At 43.7% G+C, this 23,498-nt stretch overlaps 1 protein-coding gene across 4 annotated transcripts; it reads left to right on the forward strand.

Moving 5' to 3' along the window:
- The first annotated feature begins 205 nt into the window (after positions 1-205).
- Positions 206-21,550, forward strand: PRRC1 (proline rich coiled-coil 1). Of its 4 annotated transcripts, XM_066617511.1 has the most exons (10): positions 206-389; positions 2,728-2,794; positions 3,974-4,091; positions 7,255-7,656; positions 8,516-8,679; positions 11,367-11,469; positions 13,060-13,223; positions 14,768-14,871; positions 15,530-15,632; positions 19,103-21,550. In XM_066617511.1, exons 3-10 carry the CDS (start codon positions 3,995-3,997, stop codon positions 19,310-19,312), a joined length of 1,347 nt encoding a protein of 448 aa, XP_066473608.1. In that variant the 5' UTR covers positions 206-389; positions 2,728-2,794; positions 3,974-3,994; the 3' UTR covers positions 19,313-21,550. The 4 variants fall into 4 exon arrangements, with proteins under 4 accessions (XP_066473608.1, XP_066473607.1, XP_066473610.1 ...); XM_066617510.1 differs by lacking the exon at positions 2,728-2,794; XM_066617512.1 differs by lacking the exons at positions 206-389; positions 2,728-2,794 and adding an exon at positions 697-843.
- Positions 21,551-23,498: the final 1,948 nt, after the last annotated feature.

Raw genomic sequence — 23,498 nt, forward strand, 5'->3', positions numbered from 1 at the left:
CATCATAGGCAGCGTGTATCTTCCAGGACACCCGCCTCTGAGCCCCACAGAGCCCTGCAGCTGCGGGGTGTGTGTGTGTGGGGGGGTCTGGCCTCGTAGAGTCCTCCACACGCCCTGCAGCGGGCTCTGCCTAGGGTTTTGCGGGGGGCGGAGAGACGGCAGGCGGCGTCTTCCCGCCCAGCGGCTCCTCCCCACTGCAGCGAACGTGGCAGGAGGTGGCTGCAGAAGCCGCTTCGAGCCCGTCCCGCCCCCCGCCATTTTAGATACTGGGACCGGCAAGGAGTGGGGCGCGGAGGTTCCCCAGTAAGGCGCGAGCCAGAGACAGGCAAGGGCTGCTGCAGCCCCCCCCCCGCCAGAGTCGCCCCCACGGCCGCCGACGCGTCACTGAGGTAAGGACTGGGCGGGAGGGGCGCGCGCAAGCCGGGCGCCCGCGTTCCAACAGCCTTCCCCTCCCCCACGACACGTTAACGCTCCCCGCGGAATGCGCATTCTGAAAGGAATGGGCGTTGAAGGGCGAAAGCGCTGTCTAAATGGGCGCAAGGACGTGGCATTCGAGCGCGCGCGTATACGGCGCCTCCTTGGCATTGTGGGAAATGTAGTCCGTTCCCTCGCAGGGCTTCAGCCTCGCGGGGCCTGTTCGGGGGGGGAGAGGAGGGAGTGCATCCCCTGGTACGACCGAGAGACGGCGGATGGACGCAGAGCAGGCGTCGTTGGTGTTCGGTGTCAGTGTGAGGGGCCCGGTGGGAGTGGTGAGGGGAGGCTGCTGAGGGGTGCAGGGCTTCCTGCAGAGACAGCCTCCCCCGCCTGCTCAGCTCAGAGGGCGAACTGGGACCTGCTGTTAAGGTGGGTTTGCTTCAGGTAAAGGCCGTGGAGGGGGTGGGACTTCACAGGACAGCCCCCTTCAGAAGCCTTGCTGTGGATGGGCTGCCTTGCCCTTTGGATCTTTATAGTGGTCAGCGTTTCTCAAACTGTGGGTCGTGACCCAGCTTCTGGTGGGTCCCACAGAACCTCCAGTGAAAACACGGGTGATGGAAACATCAGATAACTCAGTGTTTCTCAAACTGTGGGTCAGGACCCACTAGGTGGGTCGTGAGCCAATTTCAGGTGGGTCCCCATTCATTTCCAGTTCTTATTTTTAATTTGTAGGTGTGCGCCACTTAACGACAGGGATACGTTCTCCAGTCCCTGTTGTTATGTGATGAGGTCATTAAGTGAACATCCAGTCCTATCTATTGCCTTTGTTGTGTAAACAGACACTGCCTGCCAGGCACTAGCTGGCTGCACAGGCTACTGGAGAGAGATTGCCTCTTCTTTGCATTAAGAGTCTCTCTGTTGTGTAAACAGACACTCTGCTGTAGGCTGTGGGAGACTCGATTGCCTCATTAAGAGCATCTTTATTGTGCTTTGACCACCTTCATATATGTGGTCCATTGTTAAGCAGATGGTTGTTAAGTGGTGCACGCCTGTACTAGACTTGATGCTGCCATGGTATGTGACTGCATTTGGGGAAATGTTACAGGTGTGCACTCTTCACAGCCTACTATGTATATACTTTTAACAGTGATAGTAAATGGGACTTACTCCTGTATAGGATTGGTGCCTAGGATTGTTAAAAAATTTCCCTGCTTGATGATGTCACTTCTGGTCATGATATCAGTGGTGGATCCTGACAGATTCTCATCTAAAAAGTGGGTCCTGGTGCTAAGAGCTTGAGAACTACTGAGATAACTCATTGCCTCAAGCCCTGAGGGTATTCAAAAATCAGATAGCTGCTAACTGCCCTGCAAAGAGCTGAGCTCCTGCAGTTTGCAAGCTTCTGTCAATATAGAGAGAGAGATAAATGTTTGAGCGCCTTTTTTTCTGGTGCGTTTCTGGTAGTTAATGAGGCTTACTCCCAGGAAAGTATGTATAAGATTGCAGCCTCCATCAGCCCCATGTAGAAATGCTTTGTCTCTGAGTATAGCTGTTTGTTCATTTCCGTAAGAATGTTTGTTACTCATTTTATGTGGGAGAAAGTAAACAAAACACTCAAGGAAAACTGTGAGATGAGGCTAAATTGGCCTCCTTCCCTGCTGAACCCAGAGTCTTGGGTGTAAGGCTAGTTGCCATGCATCCTTAACTGTGTCCTTTGAGGTGGATATGGTGGGAGGAATGGGGATGAGTTAAACAGCCAGATCAGAATTAACCACACTCCTGTCAACAACCCCACATGGTTCTTTAACTTCACAAACTGATTTTAAACCTACCCTTCCCCACTTTAATCACATATAAGGACATCCCTTTTTAATGGTAACTGGGAGGGACTCCTATCTAAGAGCATCTAGTCCAGTATCTTCGGTGGCCTACCAGCTGTCTTGGGGAAGCCCACAAGCAGGAAAGGCATACTTTTCTCCCCTCACTCCTTCGCTGTAACTGAAATACAAAAACTTACATCGTAGTCTAACATCATCACACTTATCAGGTGAACTATGAGTGAACCTGTGCAGAATGCTGATTGTTACAGAAGCCAACCACTCATGAAGCAACCTGCCTTTCTCCTAGCAGTGCAGATGATGAATGAAGCTATCTCCCCCTTCTTTGCGCAGAGCAGTCTTTCAGATAGGAAGAAAATAAATTTCCTTTTTAAAAAATACCACATTTAATATTCCAAAAAGCATTTTTGGTTTTTTTTCACCAAACTATCTGGATTAAAATTGGATTGAGAGTCAGGTACATCTGTCATTGCAGGAGCAAACGTGGGTGACGCAGAGCTCGCTTCATAGCAGAAAAACACTGAATTTGCTCTTGTATATAGGTATGTCCATATGCATTTAAAATGTTTAGAACAGGTCTGAAATGGATTTTATGAATGAAGTACTGAGATTATATGCCTAGCAGGTGGGCAAACAAACTGGCCATTTTAAAATTGCTAGTACTACAGCCTCACAGTCCAATAGAGGGGGACCCCTGTATAATTTGGGTTAGGAACTGGAAAGTTTAGACTTATATCCCAATGACTTATGAGAGGGAATTTCCCCCCATAGGAAATAATGTGAATATGGTAAATGGGACTATATATACATCTATACCCTACATTGGATATAGAGAACAATTTTCTTCCATAAGAAACCACGGAATAAGGTAGGAATAATTACTGCAAAGGGACACATGCAGTTCCTGAACACATTTAAACCAGTACGTACCCTACAGGAGTGGCCCACAAGTTGAAAACTTCATGTCATGTGGCAAGTAGTGTTCCCTGTAAGGAGTCTGCACTGGTGCCAGGGCCCCTTCTGTAGCTATGTGGCATCATTGCTGCTGGACATTTGGTGATATCATCACCAAATTTTCACATTGCCAAGCTCCGTACTGTGCAGAGCCCAGCTTGGGTGGCCGCTCAACTGCACACATTTGAGGAAACATTGGTGGCAAGTTGGTGGTGGGTTGGCTGGAGGTAGCCAACCCATCTGCTGCCTCCCCTAGCCTGCCACCTCCATGGAGTCTGGACCAGTTCTGTGCTCATCTTGCACAGTGGCATGTGAGAAATGGATGAGGAGAGCTTATGTCTGTCACTTAGCATCCAGTACTGCTGTTGCCACTACCTCCTCCTCTACTGGCTGGTGGAGGAGATGCTTGCAGCCCAGCATTCTCCTGCAGCTATTAAAGGAGGAGGCCACAATGGTACAGGATGTGGAGAGGAGGATGGGAAAGATTTACTTCTCCCTCCCAGTGCTACTGCCACTTCCGCCTTATCCTCTTCTTCCTCCTCTAAAGGCTGGTGGAGGAAAAGCTGAGCAGTGAGGTAAAAGAAAAGCAGGCAGGCAGGGCTATGGCAGTCAAGGACATGATTGCAGGGCATGTTACTTCTAGTAGAGGTTGGGGACTTAATGTGGGGAGACTTAGAAACGGGGCATCCGGTAACTGTTCATTTTGGGAAAAGTCTCTTTGTTTGCCCCCTACCCCCCCTTCAGCACATTTTTTCCTTTCTTTGCAGCTTTTTTGTTGCTGAAGGAAAATGATGGAAGAGAGTGGTATAGAGACAACTCCACCTGGAACCCCTCCACCAAGTACAACAGGGGCTACTGTCACAACCACCACTCCTATCTCACTAGGTATAAGTTGTTCCTAAGCAACCGGTCTTGTTTATGTGAACATTTTGAGACTTAGAAATTTTATAAAATAGACAATCAGATAATTAAAATCATTAAAAATATAAATAAATGAATGAAATTGATGTCAAAGCCTAATAAAATGAATTTCATACCTCCAAAATTCCAATGAAGCTCCCCAGCTCCAAATACTGCATATTTGGTATCTTATAACCCTAGCCACCTCCCAGGACTCCTGAGTTTTGGAAAAAAAACAATTTTTGCAAGATAAGGGGAAAAGTTTCACACATCCAACAGTCCTCATCAAACCCTGTGATTAACTTTAATCAAGGAGGTAGGCTAACAAGCCCACGACACATCTAAACCAGCCATGCACCCTCAATTGGGTGGAGAAACTAAAGCAGAAACCAGCAAGGGTCTTCAACCAGCAGTAGAGGACCACCTGATTGAGTCACTCCATTTAAGAATCCTATAGGATTCTATGGCGGGGGAAGGGTGTAAAAACCTTTTACTTTAGAGCCTTTTGTGAATCATTCTTGCTTTGTTCATTGCATTCTGCCTTGCTGTCTGTGGGGCATTAATCCACTGATGCTATGTTAAGCCACCCGCATTCCAGCTTCCACCTGACAGCCACTGTGCCAGCCAGCAAGCCCTTTTCTTTTCTGGAGTTTCTCCTTCTATCTCTCCGAGTCCAACTGAAGCTGTGGAGCCAGCATGGGCTGGCCAGCTTTTCTTTTGGACCGCTTCTGTCTCTCTCCCTTCCTTTCTAAGAAAGTCAGCTTGGCTGCCTTGTCATGCTACCTTCTATGCTACTGCCTCCCTTAAGAACATAAATTATGTTATCAGGTGTGCTCCCTGGGGCATTTGGTGGGGCCGCTGTGAGATACAGGAAGCTGGACTAGATGGGCCTATGGCCTGATCTAGTGGGGCTGTTCTTATGTTCCTGTGTTCTCTGTTTGTGAGTGCTGTGTGCAGACTATATCTGCTTTTTCCCTTTTTTGTTGGAGGTCTGAGATTAGCCTTAGGCCTCCTTACGAAACACACTCCTTTGACCAACCCATCAGGGACTCCAAAATCTGCTTTCAGAGGCTTGAGTTGTCAGTCAAGCGCATTTATTTCATGGGGGAGACAGTCTTCCCCACTGGCCAAGTGTGACCACTGAAGGAAGCAGCTTGGCTATGAAGAGAGCTGTGATAATGGAACCCTGTGTGGAAGTGGTGGTTATTGGTCATCAGTTGGCACTTCCGTATCAAAGTGATCCTCTGGCAGAACAAGTTGCTGATCAAAGCTTCACAGGGAGTTCCTTCTAGAACAGGTAGTCCATATTCTCCTAGGTCAACTGGATATCCTTTTATTAATATTGTCATCTTATCTAGATTTATTTAGAACATAAGAAAAGCTCTGCTGGATAAGGCAATGGCCTATGCAGTCCTTTATCCTTTTTCTCACAGTGGCCCACTAACTATTTGGTTTTTTTTATAAAATGTGAGATGAGCTATCCCTCTGGAATTAGTAAAAGTTATTTCCAGCCTTTGTATATCCTCTGGATCATTCATATAATACAAGCATTTTAAAAGGAAAGAGAAGCAAGAAGAAAGGGATTTCCCTGTAGCTAGGCTACTTCCACTCACATAAATTATGTAAACAAGAAAAATCACTGCTACCGACACAAATTTATTACAAAATTATCTTTTTTAGGATCTTGAGAGAAAGGATCTTAATTTTCCATAAATATAATTTCATCAACAAATTATACCACCAATGATTGGAAGGAAGATACATGAAAACATCCTTTTTCAAAGTTCAAGATCCATCAGCATTGTGAAAATGCAAATTTAAGACACTGTTTTAGTGAGAGTTTTCAGCAGAACTATTTTGAGTTTGATGTGGATCCTTCAGCCAGTCGCTTTAGCTACCTGTCTTCTCTTTAGGATGGAGGGGAAAAGAAAGCAAGGAGGAGGATTTCCCCTTTTTTCTAGTATTGCCTAGGAACCACTACCACGTAGGATGTAGCTATGCATGTGCCTTACCTAGTGTATATTCTTTGGTTGTCCCTCCCTGTTATTATATTTTCATCTCAATAAATTGTATAACATTGTACCTGTATCTTGTCTCTCCTCCTTATTAAATGCCAGTCCATTAAGTTGTGTCACAAGCCCTTGCATTGAGGTCCCTGCACACATGTTCAAATCCCTTGTGTGCATGTGCTATATGTGGCTCAGAACATGCCCAGTAACATGTTGCTTAATAGACTGATCAAACAGTTAAAATGTTTGGAAACGTACTTCAGGTGCATTTTAAAACTATGTTTTCTGGTCTACATTAAGGATACTGAGGGCGCAATCCTAACCTGCAGTTATGCCAGCATAGGAGGCCCTGGAGGGTCGCAAACGTGCCGTAAAGCATGTTTGCACCTCTGTGGGTGGGAACCGTGTTGGCACATTTAGATGTGCTGACACGCGGAGACAGGCAGAAACCTCTGCGACGGCTCCCGCGATGCCGCTTGTGTCAGCGCGCTCATGCCAACGCAAGCGGCAAAGGTAGGTGAGGGGGGGTGTTTCTGGGCAGGGGGAGGGCGGGCGATGGGTGGCCCCAGGGGCAGGTGCGTGGGGAGCTGGGGCAGGGCTGGGACCCGGCGGTTATGCTGGATCCCAACCCCCGTCCCCGGAGAGAACCTTGAGGCTTCCAGCCGCTCTGTTCTCCTCGGACTTGGGCCGCCTCCAGAGGTGGTGCAGGTCCAAGGAGACCCATTGGGGCGCACAGCCCTTACCCAGGGGTAAGGGGAAGAGCTTCCCCTTGCCCGTGGCTGAGCTGCTGCACCCAGTGAACATGCGTTCGCGCAAGCCTCCTGGCTTGCCTGCTCCAGCGCAGGTTTGGATTGCGCCCTAAGTGAATGTTTAATTTTCGCAGCAAATCTTATTAGGTTATTTAGGAAAATTAACTTGTAATATAGTTTATCTTGCTTTGTTGTGGGTGAACTGACTCAATATTGATTTGAAAGTGGTTGTTAACTTCTGACTTTTCAGGAATTCGGTTCTCTGAAGTGGTCACTAGAGAGCATAATTCACCAGCTTGCTAAAGATTTCAGTGTTGATGATATTGAGAAGTTTAGTGCAACACCACTAATGTCAGCTGTCTCTCTTCCCCCCCCCACCCTCAACTTTAGCTCGTCCTCTTCCTCCATCAACCATGTCTGCTCCCTCATCTTTTCCTGCTCAAACATTCTCTTCACCTATACCACCCACGGCATCCTCACTTCCTCCTATGGCTTCTCCATCTTCTTTGCCTTTTGTGTCTTCTGCAGCCATTTCAACTGATGCACCCCTTGGCACTCCTAATCCACTGTCTATGACCCCTCCAATCACGTCAACTTTCACTAGCCCTATTTCTCACTTCTCACCCCCTCCTCCACTAAGTTCTACTCCTGGCCCTATTGTTTCTCCACCTCCAACTGGTCCCCCCATTTCAGGTTTTTCTATTGCTTCAACTTATGATATTACCAAAGGCCATGCTGGTCGAGCACCACAGACACCACTGATGCCATCATTTTCTGCACCATCAGTCACAGGTAATGACACATTGTTGTAATGTGGGATCTCTTTTGTCAGTTTCTTTACTGTGGAAACTAGTACTAAATGTTTACCAGGAAATGTGGGCTGATTCTTAGTTACTCGTTTTGCCAAATTTAATTCAGTTCTGGAGTCTAGTTGGCACATATTCCCAGCATGTAGGTTTTACACGTGGTAAGATCTTTCTAGCCATCATGCAACTCTGTCTAGGCATTATTTTTATACATGCAAGGGAGTAAAATGAGTACTTTTAGTACTTTTCTCTGTACTTTTACTGAGAAAAAGTGTTTTACTTTAAGTACCTTAGTGCAGTGGTTCCCAAACTGGTAGATTGTGACCCACTAGTGAGGGAAGCACTTATCCTTGCCCTTTTAAGGGGGGAGCCCTATGGAGAGCTCCCCAGACCCCCCAAACCTCCCAGGACTCCAGTACTGGCTGGAGGTAAGTGAAAACTCCCATCCCATCCCTGGCAGCAGTGTGATCCTGGGGATTGTGTTGCTGCAGTCCCCCTGCCCCACCAAATACATGGTTCCCTTCACCTAAGAAGGACTTTGGAAACCACTGCCTTGGTGTATAGTTATGTTTCATTTCAGCTTGTACAAGTTCATAGCTTTGGTTCAGTTTCCGCACATAGATTTGCTTTCTTAGATATTATCCTCCAAAACCTGCTCCTGAATAATCTAGCTCAATTATGTTAATTTATTGCAGTATAATGGATCCCCAATTAAACAAATACTGTTTTGTAGAAAAGTGGAGAACTCAAGTATTGTATTAATTTCTAAAAACAAGAGATGCCAGGTTATAATACAGTGAACTGTGATGACTTATGCTATATTTTTGTTTGCCGCTGATTTTCAGGTGCTTTGACAAACCCTGTGATACAGCAGACTTCATTGCCACCATCATCAGCATCTGGCATTGGCAGTGGCTCTACAATTACTTTCCCAGAGGAACACGAAGATCCCAGAGTTGTTGGCATGCCGAATGAAGCATCCACTGGAGGACTGTGGGGCTTTATAAAAGTAAGGGTCACATTCAGATCCCAGTTACAGCAAATATCTCTCTTGCAAATGAGTCAAGGTGTTCGAAGTATCTGTTAAAACAGGCCTATGCAACAGAAACCCTGGGGATCATTATAGCCCCTTTTCTTTCTATCTGCACTCTCTGGGGGGATTCCCAGTGCTATTGGTTTGCAACCCTTTCCCGTATTTGTGGGAACATCCATGCACTCATCTGAAGGTGGGGAATCAGGAATGAATAGGAGAGTCTGAGCATTACTGTGACTATGTTGCCTCTTCTCCTCCCTGAATTCAGAGGTGTGCAGTGGAGTCCTCTCCAGCTTTCCCCAGTATCTTGCAGCTAACTAGCTGTCTTGCACTAACCATGTGAATCAATCAGTATGTGAACTGTTGGGAAAATGACACCTTTGTACATTGTTACCACTTATTTCTTGATTATATAAGTTAGGGTCCAATCCTGTTTGGCTCTAGTGCAGGCACTGAGCTCCAGCACTGGTGCTGTGTGTTGTAAATATGCTGGTACTGGGTACTGTAAACATTTACGCCACCATCAAAATAGGGAGCACCGGCCCAGTGCCAGGTAGAAGATGCCCCATGACCACCCGGAACAAGGTAAGACTGCTGAGGACAATGCAGCCTTTTGGGGCAAGGAGAAGCCAACCCAGGAGGGAAGTGGGATCCTATCCTCCATGTCAGGCTGAAAAGCCCGACACAGAGGTTTTCAAGTCTGTGCCAGCAAAACAGCTGGCACAAACTCGAGAAGCCCAGTTGCCGCGCCTGGGGATTTCCTTAGCTGAAATTAAATCCGGATAAGACAGAGGCTCTCCTCGTTCGGAAATCCTCGATGCAGGTGCTGGACTATCGGCTTGCGCTGAATGGGGTTGCACTCCCCCTGAAGGAGCAGGTCCGCAGCTTGGGGGTCCACCTGGACTTGCAGCTGCTCCTGGAGGTGGTGGCTGTGGCTAGGGGGGCCTTCGCTCAGCTTCGGCTGGTGCGCCAGCTGCGGCCGTACTTGGATCGTGCAGACCTGGCCACGGTGATCCATGCCTCGGTGACATCGAGGTTAGATTACTGTAACGCGCTCTATGTGGGGCTGCCCTTGAAGACGGTTCGGACACTGCAACTAGTGCAGAATGCGGCGGCCCGTGTGGTTACTGGAGGTAGGCAATTTTGTCAGTCCGCTTCTCCAGCGGCTGCACTGGCTGCCCACTCATTTCTGGGCCCAATTCAAGGTACTGGTTTTGACCTTTAAAGCCCTATACTGCTCTGGGCCAGGGTATCTTAGCGATTGCCTACTCCCGTACAATCCGGCTCGTCCTCTTAGGTCATCAGAGAAGGCCTTTTTACAAGTGCCGCCACCTAGGGAGGTACATGGAGTAGCGGCAAGAAATAGGGCCTTCTCAGTAGTGGCACCAACACTGTGGAACTCCCTTCCCCTTGACTTAAGAATGGCTCCCTCTCTTGAGACTTTTCGGCGAAGCCTGAAGACCCTTTTGTTTAAACAAGCCTTCTGAGTTCTCGGTCTTTTTAACATTTTTTTAACATCTTTTAATATTTTTTACAGGCCTGATTCTTATGATTTGCTGCTGCTCTATGCTCTTTTTTTACCTAACTATTTTTTGTCTGACTGCTGTTTTTATGATATGTGTTAATATGTTTTTATTTGTTTTAAACTATGTTTTTAATCTGTTTTAACCTGTTGTAAGCTGCCTTGAGTCCCTTTGGGGAGAAAGGTGGGGTAAAAATAAAGTTGTTGTTGTTGTTATTATTATTCCTTGGGAGAAGGGCCCAAAAGTCCCCTTCTACCAGGTCACCATCAGGTCACCACCAGGTCACTCTTGCAGTCACCGTCGTGGCACTGCTGCTCCTCCAGGCACCAGGAAGGATAGAATTGGGCTGCCTATTCCATTTGCATCTGGTTTTTCCTCTAAGAAACTGTGTGCAATGTACTTGGATTTATCCCATTTTATCATCCCAGCTAGTAGGTTAGGCAGAGATCAAATTATCAAGCACAGACTCTGTCTTTGGAAAATCCTTGCTCATGCTGTCGAAGTTAGTTGTGGGGGCATCTGAGTATTCTAACTATGGTGCAGCTGCCAATAAAGTGTTTCAATATCACTGTGTGTTTGCGCTCAGTTGTCCATGAAGACCGAATGATATTGCATCCTTCTCTCCCAAGGTAAAATATGTCCATTTGTATCAGTACAATTATTCCTGACTTAATTATTCCTTTTTCAGCAAACATCCATATGGAGGGCTCAGGTAACCAAAGAAAATGTGATTTATTTGATCTTCAATGCAGCCTGATATCGCATCTCAAACCCTTAACCCCCCCCCCTTTTCCACCTCTGTGCATCTGATGACACGGTGGTTTGTTCAAACCACAGTTCTGGGTTCAGATAAGTCACAGAGCAAGTAATTAAAAGAAACCACAATAGTTCAGCACCACAACTTGAGAAGGAAAAGAGGGAACACATGGACTTTGGTGGGTTCATGACCAAATATATTCATGAACCCAGCTGTAGAGGGGAAGGGAACTAATGGTTTACAGTTTTTATGCTAAAGGAAATGCAAAATCCTCACATTTGGGTTTGTTTTCTTTTTTAAAGTGCATGCAAATGGAATAACAATTTAAGGAGAAGACTAGCATTACAGCAGATTGAACAAAATAATGTTCATTTGTTCTACAGGGTGTGGCTGGGAATCCTGTGGTGAAGTCAGTGCTTGATAAAACCAAACACTCTGTAGAGACCATGATCACAACACTGGATCCTGGGATGGCTCCATATATCAGTAAGAAGACTAGCAAAAATCTTTCTGGTGGTACTGGTTAAGACTGTATCATAACCTCTCTGTAGGAGTCTTCTTTTGGGGGAAGTTGTGTCATGTTTTAAGTGAGGGGGCCTCATTTGCTCCTACAAAAGTGAGATTGACATCTTGTCAGGGCTTCCTTTGCCATGCTGCTCTACTCTCCTTCCTTCCTTGCAGGGGACCCTCTAGGAATAGAAACATTCCACTTCCTCAGAAGGAACTTTTGAGGAAGGAAATGTTTCTGTTCCTGGAAGGTTTGTGAAAAAGGAAGACAAGCAAAGCAGCACCACAGAGGAAGCCATGTCGGGTAAGTGCGGGAGAATGTGAGGGGGGGCAGGTTGGGAGGCTTGCTTAACCAATGCTGCAGTGACCAGCATTTAACTCTTTTAACTGGCATCTCCACCTGCCTGAGAGCCCAATCCTGAACTCGGCGCTCCAGCTTTCCGCCGGAGTGCACTGTCGCAAACGTGCCATAAGGCACATCTGTGAGGCTTACTGCCAGGCCAGCACTGGGCTAACGCCGGGCACGCACCCATCCTCTGCTGCTCAGCGGTTTCATGGACCGCTGAGCCGCAGCACGGTAAGCAGGGGTGGGAGGAGGCATTCCAGGGAGAGGAGAGGCAAGCAGAGGGCGGGGAGGAGGCAAGGCAGGGAAAGGGCAGGCAGGATGCATGCCGGGGGAGGGAGCAGAGAGGCAGAGAGGTGGGTCCATTGGAGCTCCATTCCACCGGATCCTGTCCGTTTGTGTAGGGCTTGGCACCCTAAAAGAAAGGTCGGCAGTAAAGTGAGTAGCCCCATTGCAGGGCTGCTTCCCTTGCCCAGGAAAAGGGGAAAAAGTTCCCTTCTTCCAAGGTGCCGCCTGCGGCAGCCCAAGGTATACAGGATATGGTGGCAGCTGTTTTTGGTGCCACCAAGGCTGGGTGCCCCAGGCAGCTCAGGTTTGGGCTGCCCATCAGTTAAGATTCCAATTAACTGAGTTTGGGCACAGTCCTAACCAGGTCTACTCAGAAGTAAGTCCTGTTTTGTTCAATGAGACTTACTCTCAGGAAAGTGTCGTTAGGATTGCAGCCTTTGCCACTCAACTAAGTACCTGATAATGTGGCTTTTATTGTACTACTACTGAAGAGTGTGTTGAAGACTATATTTATACAAGAAGTTATAGCTGTGGTTAATTTTAACTGTAGGTGGGTACCTAGGACTAAGCTGAAAAATGGGGGTTCCCAAAACTGTTCACACCCTGTGAAAAAGGCCAATCAAATAAAAGTAAAAATGTCTGTTTCCTTTAACATGATCTCACACCTCTGTCAGTGTAATCCTGTGCATTGAGTTGAATGGGACCTAGTCCCATTACTTACTCCCAGGTGTATAGGATAACAGCCTTAGAAAGGTGAAATTGCACTGTGCATAGTACTATAGACCACATCCCTTAAAGTGCCTGCTGCATTCACTTTAAATGAATCAGAAGTGCTTTGCCAAGAAATGGCAAAGAATTGTAGATTTTGCTCTAAAAGGCCATTTTTTTCCAGGCCCACTTGTGTAGAATTATGTTTTAATGTGCTTCTTATTCTACAGAGTCTGGTGGAGAGTTGGACATTGTTGTCACTTCAACTAAAGAGGTTAAAGTTGCAGCCATAAGAGATGCGTTTCAGGAAGTGTTTGGAATGGCCACAGTTACAGGAGAGGCTGGACAGTCCAACATTGCACCACAACCTGTGGGCTATGCAGCTGGGCTGAAAGTGAGTGGTTATCATTTGGGAAGATTTGGTAGGAAAAGTATCTCAAAAATTCAGGAACACGTTGTGATACTAGAAAAAAATTCTAAGAGTTCACTGTATCTTGGTTATATACTCAACATACACCAACATCTTTTAGAGAAGATTTTGTTTGTTTGTTTGGTGGGGGGTTGGTATTATGACTATAAGAGTGGACTCCAAGGGATATACAAAGGCTCTGGACAAGGGGCGCTGCAGCCAACTGCCAGCCCCATATTCACACACCCAACCTTTATCCACTTCCACCATGGTCTGCTTTGGCATGCACCACCAAGCGCTTCCCCCTCCTTCATGCTCACACTTCCTCACCTTTCAAGGTTCCAACAGTGGGCAGATAGAAGAAAAAGGGAGCTCTGAGAAACTCCTCTTGATTGGGTTACCAGGCAGCTTACCCAAGCGGTTTGGTGCCCAGGTTTCTTTGGTCAGCAAATAACATGCATAAAAACTTCATTGGATATGCTTTTAGTTAATAAGTAGGGACAATGTCCACCCTGGAACATGGGGCAATCAAAGAGGTTTCCAACAGTATGAGAGTACATACATTTTAAGGTAGCAGAAAACAACACATTTAACTAAACTACTTACTACATATGGTTGGTTCAAAGTGTCCTGCCATACAGGGTTGTCATTGGCCATGTGTGCAGTGGGATGCTCTGTCCATTTGAGCAAGAGCAGGCAACAACAGACTTGCCTGTCCTAGCCTAATACTGATCCAGTCCAATCACATTCTTAATTCTTGCTGAATCATAATCTGACCTCCTGTTGCTAAGGCACATCCACCCTGTCCCTGAGTGCAAAGATCCCAGTGACAGCTCATGATCTGTGTCCTTGCAGCCCATCAAATAACAACTGCTGGATACTTCCCTTTTGCTCATGAAGCAGTAACTCTCCAAAATGCTGGCATCAGGCATCTCTAAATTGCCAGCTTATTCTACTGTGAAAGAATTAACCTCTGACCATCCATTCTGACTTCAAAAGTGAGAGCAGATCTTACACATATGCATTACCCATCTTCTGTCCTGCCTCCCTTCTTCCCAAGGGAAGAAATTGCCACATTAAAGTTTCACTCTTCAGGGGGTCCCTTGCTATACATCACCTTTCATCTCTCCACAAGGAACACCACAAAGAGGCAAATGCTATCTCTATTACAGTGAAAACATCCTATAATACATTAAAAATTATCAGGAATAGCCCATTTTCATATTGGCACAAAAGCTTACTTCCTAATATGCATAAGAAAGTGCAGTGAAGTGTCTCATAACCCTTCTGTAATTTTTATTTGAAGATTGCAATCCTATGCATGTCTACAGAGAAGTAATTCATATTGATTTCTATGGCACTTACTCCCAGGTAAGTGTGGATAGGATTGTGGCCTTGGTTATTTTAAGTTATTGATTTTTTTTTTCCTGATTTCTTTGTGGCTATGGTTTATCAATGAGAGTTGCATTAATTCATCACTTCCGTGTTACAGTGTATCTTTCCTGTTCACTTCTTTTGTTTTCATTTAGGGAGCCCAAGAAAGAATTGACAGCTTGCGCCGGACAGGAGTGATCCATGAGAAACAGCCTGCTGTGTCTGTTGAAAACTTCATTGCAGAATTGCTTCCTGACAAGTGAGATGCTTGTCTTTAATGTTTTCCTCAAAATAAAAATCCATCCTCTGTGTGCATCTGTGGGGTCATAAAGAATTGATGTTGCACAACTTTCCACAGAAGAAAAAGTTGTCATCTGTCTATAGCAGTTACTTGGTGACTTTTAGCTTCCTCTGGCATAGAAACATATCGATTTGTACTTAAAACCTGAAGAGCTTGAGACCTAATTAAGGCATAATGCTACAATAATACTTTCGTGCGAATATTGGGATTACCAGCATGGCTGTTTAGAAGTTCATCACATGGTCTTATACTAAATCCAGTTGCACAAAAAATCTGAAGTAATCGAAAGACAGTTGGAGCATACAAAATCATAAAAGCTTATGAGTGTTTAACACTGCACGTAATTACCACCAAACTTTTGGATCTCTGTCTGCTAATTGTAATGTATTTTCTGTAACTCTTTGTTAGCACAAAAATTAGTTATTTGTTGTTTGTGAATCTTTTGCTTCACATAGTATTGGAAAACTAAAAAATTATTTCTGTTGCAATACTGTTAATCAGCTGGAGCTCCTTGTCTGATCTTTCAAAGCTACAGTCTGTTCTGGTCCAGCCAGTTCATGCCTAGAATTAGACTTCATACTGAATTTATAACTGCTCCCTTTTTTCACCACTGCAGGTGGTTTGACATTGGTTGCCTAATTGTAGAGGATCCAATCCATGGTATTCATCTTGAGACGTTTACACAAGCAATACCAGTGCCTCTGGAATATGTGCAGCAGGTGAGTTTTCACTTTGAAGGAGTAAACCTTCACTTTGAGGGAGCCCTAATCTCTAAGCTCCAGAAGACCAGCCTTGGAGTTTTCATTGTGTATGAACAAGTGAATCAGATTTATGTGCAAGATGGCCACAAAAAGCTCAATCTGATGATTGAGATGTAAAACAAAATTTTAATTATTTTTTGTATTACAAGTCCTTCAAGCATTCAGAAGATGCAAAACTATGTTCAATGCACATTTTAGCTGCTGTGATCTGGAAAATGAAATGTTTAAGAAATGATAACTTTTTAAAAACATACTCAGGATACACATTTAGTAATATTTTTGCCCTAGTGAATTATATAAGGTTGGAGATAATCCAGTTAATTTGAATAAAGGTTGGGCTGAAACAGGTGGGTCACCACAGCGTTTTTGGTACATTGTACATATAGGCTTGGATCCAGAACGGCGTGAATGATCTTACATCAGTATAAAAAAGATTCTCACCTTTTCCTTTGAATTGCAATACCCTGAATACAGCACCCTGATGCTCAGTAACAGTGTGAGATATGGTGAATTACAATTGAAGGGGGAATTGTTACATCTTGCAAGTGTGAATGCTCTCCGAGCCAGCGGGCACTCCAGGTGATAAAAGAAGGAGGCCAGTTTCCCAAAGCTGACTGGAACATGGAGATAGAGTGGAGAGCATGTGGTTCTGGCGACACTAAACAGCTCTTGTTCAATATAAAGAATTCTTTGACGATTCTGTAAGCAGCATCACAGCCAGTCATGCCTAGCTCTGCACTGTCCAGCCCTATTGGCTTAAATTTAGTTAGAAGATCGGTGATCTCTAATGGCAGGACTGAATCCGACAATAATTGGTGCATTAGACCAGAGGAGGTAGGGTTAAATATAATCCTAAACCAAAATTTCAGTAATCTTAGCCATGCAGTCGTCTTTAGCCGAATTAACCCCACCTCGAGACACAGAACCGAGTAGGGAACGCACCTGGGTAAACCCAAAGTCTTCCATAAAAAGGAGGCTTGAATGTGTTCTAGTGGTTGGTTAATAGCCTTATACCAGACAGGAGAGGCATAAAGAACTTGGGAAAGAACTTTTCCCTTAAACGCTTCCAGAGCGGCTGGAACATAACCATTGCTGCAGGTGAAAAAGAAACGGGAAATAGCTGAGGATGCTAATTTGGATGCGTTCTGCACTGCCTTATGATGAAAAGCCCAAGTGAGCCTGTAATGGAAGTTGATTCCCAGTTACTTGAAATGCTTAACCTGCTCCATTTTATTGTCATTACAAGACCATTTAAAAGCCTTCCATCTGTTGGCAAATATTATCTTAGATTTAGCATAATTGATTTGCAAGATTGAGCATAATTGATTTGCAATTTGTTGGACAAAAAATACTCTTCAGTGTGATTCAGCAGACGTTTTAGGCCAATCCTAGTATGAGATATCAGTATTGCATCATCCACGTACAGAAGTAGTGGCACTTGGCTTGCACCAAGCTTCGGACAATGGCTATCTACTTCCTTCAGGAATGGGGCAAGATCGTTTAGAAACAGATTGAAAAGCATGGGGGCCAAGACACAGCCCTGTTTGACCCCTTTGTTAGTGATGATGGAATGAGTTATATTCCCACTCCAGGAGCGTCTAAGTGCGCTAACTCCAGGAGCGTATTTAGATGGAGGGACCTAATCAGCAACAGCAATCTTTTATCAATCTCCATGTTTTCCAACTTGGACCAAAGAAGCTCCCTGTCCACAGAAACAAAGGCACCTTTCAAATCAAGGAAGGCTACATAAAGGCGAGCTTTACATATGGGCCAAATGAGACAGGATCAGGCAATTGTCCAAAGTTGATTTACCCTGACAGAAGCCAGATTGCTCGGGGCCTAAGATGCCTTGCGAAGTAACCCAGAGAGTAAGTTTATTGCATAGATATTTAGCATAGATCTTACCTATTACAGAAAGCAAACTAACGTGCCAAAAATTTCCTGGTATGGTAGGGTCACCCTTTTTGTGGATAGGAATAACTGTCACTGTAAGCCAGGCATTGGGCAATAGGTCAGATCTGTCGATCATTGTAAAGACATGGGCAAGTAACTGGCCCACCATTCCAGATCACCTTTTAAAAGCTCAGGTGGTATTTTATCTGGACCTGCAGCCTTCCCTGGCTTCAATTGCATAATTAGCTCTTTAATTTCCTCAGGGGTGACAGGAGGACAGATAGGCAGATCCACAGAGGTGAAGTCAGGGTAGGTGTCCGGGGATTTGTTCTTATCATAAAAAATGTCTGTGAAGTGTTGAACCCATGTAGATGATTGAGTAATGGCAGGGTCGTACGTTTCTGATCTACACGAACCCGCTACAACTGCCCAAAATTGTTTATTATTTTTTTGTTGAATTGCTTGATGCAGCTTGTTCCATTGAGTTAAAACAAACTTTTTCTTTTTCTCTGTCAATAAAACTCTTAGTTGTTTTTTGAGAATAGAGTATTTAACCAAACAATCGGGGTCATTGTACTTTCTAAAATCTAAATAAGAAGCCCTGATACACACCTTAAGATTCCTACATTCACTGTCAAACCAATCCTTTTTGTCAAATGCACCGCGTGTTTTAACTGACTTGGGCTTGGTACTCAAGACCTTAAAAATGTAACCAATAAAACCTTCAAAGGATTTGATTTGAACAAAGGGATCAGAATCCTGTAGAATGGCCGATAAAAAATCTCTGCTTGCTGGTTCCATACTTAGACGATGGAAATTTGGGGAAAGGGCACTGTTAGCCACAATTTTATACCTACACTCTGGATTTGTATCTACCTCAGCTTGCGATGGAACACTCCCAGAATGGAGGTCAAGGACCAAGATTAAAAGTAAATGGTCACTAAGGGTTAGGTCCCCAATGGCAAAATCTTTCACATGATGTTTCATTTTAGTGGAAACTCAAATGTAATCCACAACACTGGCGTCACAAGAAGATACAAAGGTAAATTCATCAGCATTGGGGAACTTTTTTAGACCATTAAGCTAGAAAATGTTAGAGCTGATGGAAAACTTAGCAAGGGCCATACCATTAGCATTATAGTATGGACTGCCTGCTTAGTGCACAAATGGGGGGGAGAGAGCTGTCATCATCCACATCCCAGGCTCTGCGGAAGATTTCTGCTGAATTCCCCACCTTGGCATTTAAATCACCCAGCAAAAGGATTTCAGCATGGGGGTGGGGCCTCTTAAGGTCATTCATACATGACAATAGATCATTCCAGAGCTGGGTCCTTTGTAAACTATTAAGCAGAGGAGGACGGGAACTCCAGCTTGCTTTAATGTAAGTACTATCTTTATGTAGAAGACTTTTTTTAATGAAGTGATATAAATATCATCCTATTTAATGATATGGAAATGGCATTATTGTATGTTTCTGCTAGTTCTTTGCATCTTGCTTTTCTCCTATAATAAATAATTCACACTTTATTTCACAGGCTCAAAGTCAAACTCCTCAGGATTACAACCTAAGATGGTCAGGTTTATTAGTGACAGTGGGAGAAGTTATAGAGAAGAACTTACTGCACGTCAACAGAACAGACTGGCATGTCTCATTCACCGGCATGTCCCGTCGACAGATGATCTACAGTGCAGCCAAAGCGATTGCAGGGATGTACAAGCAACGTTTACCACCAAGGACCATTTGAAAAGGAACTAACTCTAAACACTGAAGAAGACTTATTCCTTCGACTGGGGTTGAAAGCAATGACTGCGTCTTCAACTGTTTGGTGATCCTTTTCTCAAGCGCCTCAGTTTTGTAATGAACTGTAATTCTGTTTGTTTTAAAAATGAGAGTATCCTTTGGATCATGAAAAAGAACAATTCTTAATTCACTCGTCTAATCAGATAACTCCAAAAATATAAGAGAGAACAAGCCAAAACATTCATAGCAGAGACAGAAAGTATCACAGCCTATTTAGTGAACTGCATTTTCATTTCAAACACTAAATATTTGACTATATATTCAATATTTGGTTTAATTGGCATACTAATGTGTAATAACTGCTGCAATGATATCCTTGGTTCCAAGAATAAATTTGGAAACCAACATCAAAGGAAACAATCACTTACAGCCTAATCCTACCTAAATCCCTGCACAGCAAGACAGATGTGCCGGCACAATTTCCACTGTATGCTATGGGGGATTTTCGGCTGCTAGAGGTCCCCTCAGGGTTAGGGGACATTTGTTCCCTTGCCTCGGAGTAAGCCCCAACAGCTGCAACAGGTCAACTTGGATTTGCACCAGTGATACCGCTGGCACAAGTCTGTGTCGATCTGTACATACAGATCAGACCTTGGCAGGGGGGTTAATGTAACCTCTCTCCCTGAACTGATCTGCCACTCCCTCCCCCTGTCTCTACCCTGTTCCACCCTTCCCTGCCCCTGTCCTGACCTGCTCCAGCAGGCCTCTCAACCACCATTGGCACCAATAAGAAGACTCTAGTCTTTGCACCTGAGTGTCTAGGCCTTGTGCTGTCACAAAGCATTTTATGGTGCTTTTGCAATAGCTTATGCCGGCAGAACACATATTTCGCTGTCACAGGCCCTCAATAGGATTCAGCCGTTAGTGTTGCAAGTTTACAGGGAAGGATAGAGAGACACATGCAAATGTACATAAACCTTCAATGAAATAGTTGTATTTTATAGCCTTTTTACAGTCACTCATCTTAAGACCATGCAAATATAATTTAAAATGGTGTTATGGGTATCTCTTTTACTGCCAAGAAAAATCCCAGAAATCAGTTGACTGAATGCCAGTCTTTTCAATAAAATAGATGCATGTACCCTGTTAACCATTCTGAAGTTAGTTTTGCATGCATCTTATGATTCAGGGCATTACAAAATTAAGACTTAAACAGCTTGAAATCCATGGCTAAAGGACAGAATTTTTAAAAATCTTAGCCTATAGCTGGAGTATAAAACAACACACTACCTTTTCAACTTTATTTTAATTTTTTTAACAGACGTAATTCTTTTTTGAAATTGACAGCATTACTGATAAAATCAGTACATGAAAACATCTGAGCAGTGCATACAGTAAATCAGCTGGTGTGTATTTTACAATGTCCATAGCCGTAGGGGACTGCCATAGAGTCCCATTGGCCTGAGGAAATTGATGGCAAATATGGTAAACTGTATTTTTCAAAGTATAATAGATACCTGCCTGTTGTATATGTTGATTGCTGTCATTATACAGAACCTTATCAGCTTTTCCTTTATTGCAGATTCTGTCCCTTATTCTATGCTTAAATACAATCTAAACTGTTCATATTTGTAAAACTGCTTATGGAAGAGAGTATTTTGATAACCTTGTCTTAAACAAAAAAGAAAAGCTCTCTCTGCCTTAAATGCAAGCTTCTCAATTTTTACTACTTAAGCTTTATCTTTTGTAGATGTTTTCAAAATACAATTTTTATATAGGGTATTCTGGTTAGCCAATTTCTTATATTTCTGTCCTATGAAAAGAAATCTGTCATTTTTGCAAGTAATATATTTTGCCGTTCTTGGCCTACATTGTAAATCAGAATTAAATAGAGGTTGCTCCTATAGGCCTGTAATATGTTTTGTTTCTTTGACTTGTTTAATAGTTTCAACTTTCAGTTGACTTGATCGACTTTTAAAAATTATTTTAGTACGGCCATGGATTAAGTTTGACAATACAAATTTTTGTTAAAAGCATTTGGGGGAGGGGAGTGGAGGAAGGAGAAAAGATGCTTTATTTATTTTGTAATATCTGTGCAGAGAAAAGGAAAAAAAAGATGAAAAGGATTATCTGCTCTTTCTTTATAATTGCCAAAAAGCTCCATTCTTCATTTTTTTTTCTCATTTGGTAATGGTCCATTTTCTGTTGGACTATCATAAAGGAAGAAGGATTTCTAAAAGCACCTAATGTCTCATGTTGCAATAAGTATCTGTTAGACAAACTGTTCTTAATCATTGCAATCTACCTGGAACAATCAGGTGGCACAGAAATATGTTACAGTTAGTCTGGATACAATATAGAAATCTTTTTCATTCAAAATTAATGTCTCCTTTTCCCACACTAGAGCAGCAGTTCCTAAACTGTGTGTCATGGGGTCCATGGGATATTTTTCAGGAAGTTCCAGCTACTCCATTTTGTTCAGAACTCCATTACTGCTGGCCCCACTGCAGGATACAGCGCACACCCCACTGGCATGGCTGCATTGGTGCCGGAAAGTTAGTTAGGATTGGGCTATAAGACTGTAGGCCCTACATTGACAGAACTGTAGGGGCACCATAAAAGAATTACTCCAGCACCAAGTGTGCAGTGAATGGGGTAAGTCTGGGAACCTCTGCACTAGACAAAGGAGATGTTTCTGTAATTAATTTGCAGATGAGCCCAGGTATAAGTGTATCCTTTTATTTTTTTTCTTTCTTCCTGTTTGAAAGTTTTCCTTTCTGGGGAAGAAAGGTTTCTTGAGCATGCGCTCTCCTTCCTACCCATGATCAATTTGTGGTATCTTTTACCTTTTACTTTTTTTTCTTGTCTTGTGTGATGGTATTTAAATATGTTTAGACTTTTTGACTTGTCTTTCTATTCAGTTGTAAATTCAAGACAGTTGTCAATGTTCAGTAAATGAAAATGTAGATTTAAGCATGCGCTCTCCTTCTGACTGTTCCATCCCCATATAGATTTGACTTTGGGGCTCGATAGAAGTTGGAAAAGGGCTGTGTCATAGAATCAGCAATATGGGAGAAAGTGCTCCCTAAAATATATCTTCAGGAACAAGTGACAGAATCCAAGATATGCCTGGTCAGGCCAAATAGGGCACTGTAAACTAGCATCACGAAATCTTAATAGCTTTCTAGGGCATCTGATAGAGCACCAGTCTATTCTTGTGGCCTGAAGTGAACAGAAACCATTATTAGTATTGTATTTGAATGATGTGTATCTAATGCTAAATTTGGTTTACAGTGGAATCCTATGCATGTCTACTCAGAAGTAAGTCCCATTTATTTCAGTGGAACTTCCCAGGTAAGTATGCATAGGATTGTAGCCTTAGATTGCCTAGAACAAATGATATTTTCTTTCTTGGACAATTAGTTATGGACCTGAAGAAATTCCATATTTTGAATCATAGTCCTGCACATAAGAACTTATCTTCTGCTGAGTTAGAATAAAATCATTCTAGATCTTTCCTAGCTACAGGAGATTCTGATTCTCCAAATTTCTGTTCCTTTGTTATCTAACTATCCTTTGTGACCCAAACTGCCTGTATATTTCTATCAGAAGACAACCATTTGTTATTTTTAATAAGGCACTCAAAACATTCCCATTCTTTCCTAAAAAAAGACACCTACCTAGTTTTTGAGATCCCATTGCTACACAGACATTCATGTAGCTGTGCTTATTTATAGCAGTAGTAAGATCTGAACCATAATCTCTTAATTTTTTGAAGATGACTAGTCATGTCATGGGTCTGCAAAGCCCAGTGAAACAAACTACTTCTGCTAGCCAAAAATAAAATTGGTTCCATTATTAGGGTGTACATGTTTGTTTGTTTGTTTAGGCCCAGGCTTTACTATAAGCAAACATAATAATGGTCATAATAAACATAATCTATTACACAAATAGATTCAGAGCACTGTCTGAAAAATGGTCACCACGCCTTTTCTGTTTGGTGCCATGCAAAGTAACTTGATAAGGGTTTTATTCCAGGACCAGCCCATCCATTAGATCAGGTGTGCTACTGGCTGCCTCAGTAGCACCCTGTGACCATTGGCCACCTCTGCAGCTGCTTCACCTTGTCCCCATTTGACCCCCAATACTTACTTTTTTGGAAGTGAGGTGGTTCTTCTGGCTTCCTTGTT

Source organism: Tiliqua scincoides, chromosome 2 (assembly GCF_035046505.1).
Source record: "Tiliqua scincoides isolate rTilSci1 chromosome 2, rTilSci1.hap2, whole genome shotgun sequence".
Taxonomy (NCBI): Eukaryota; Metazoa; Chordata; class Lepidosauria; order Squamata; family Scincidae; genus Tiliqua; species Tiliqua scincoides.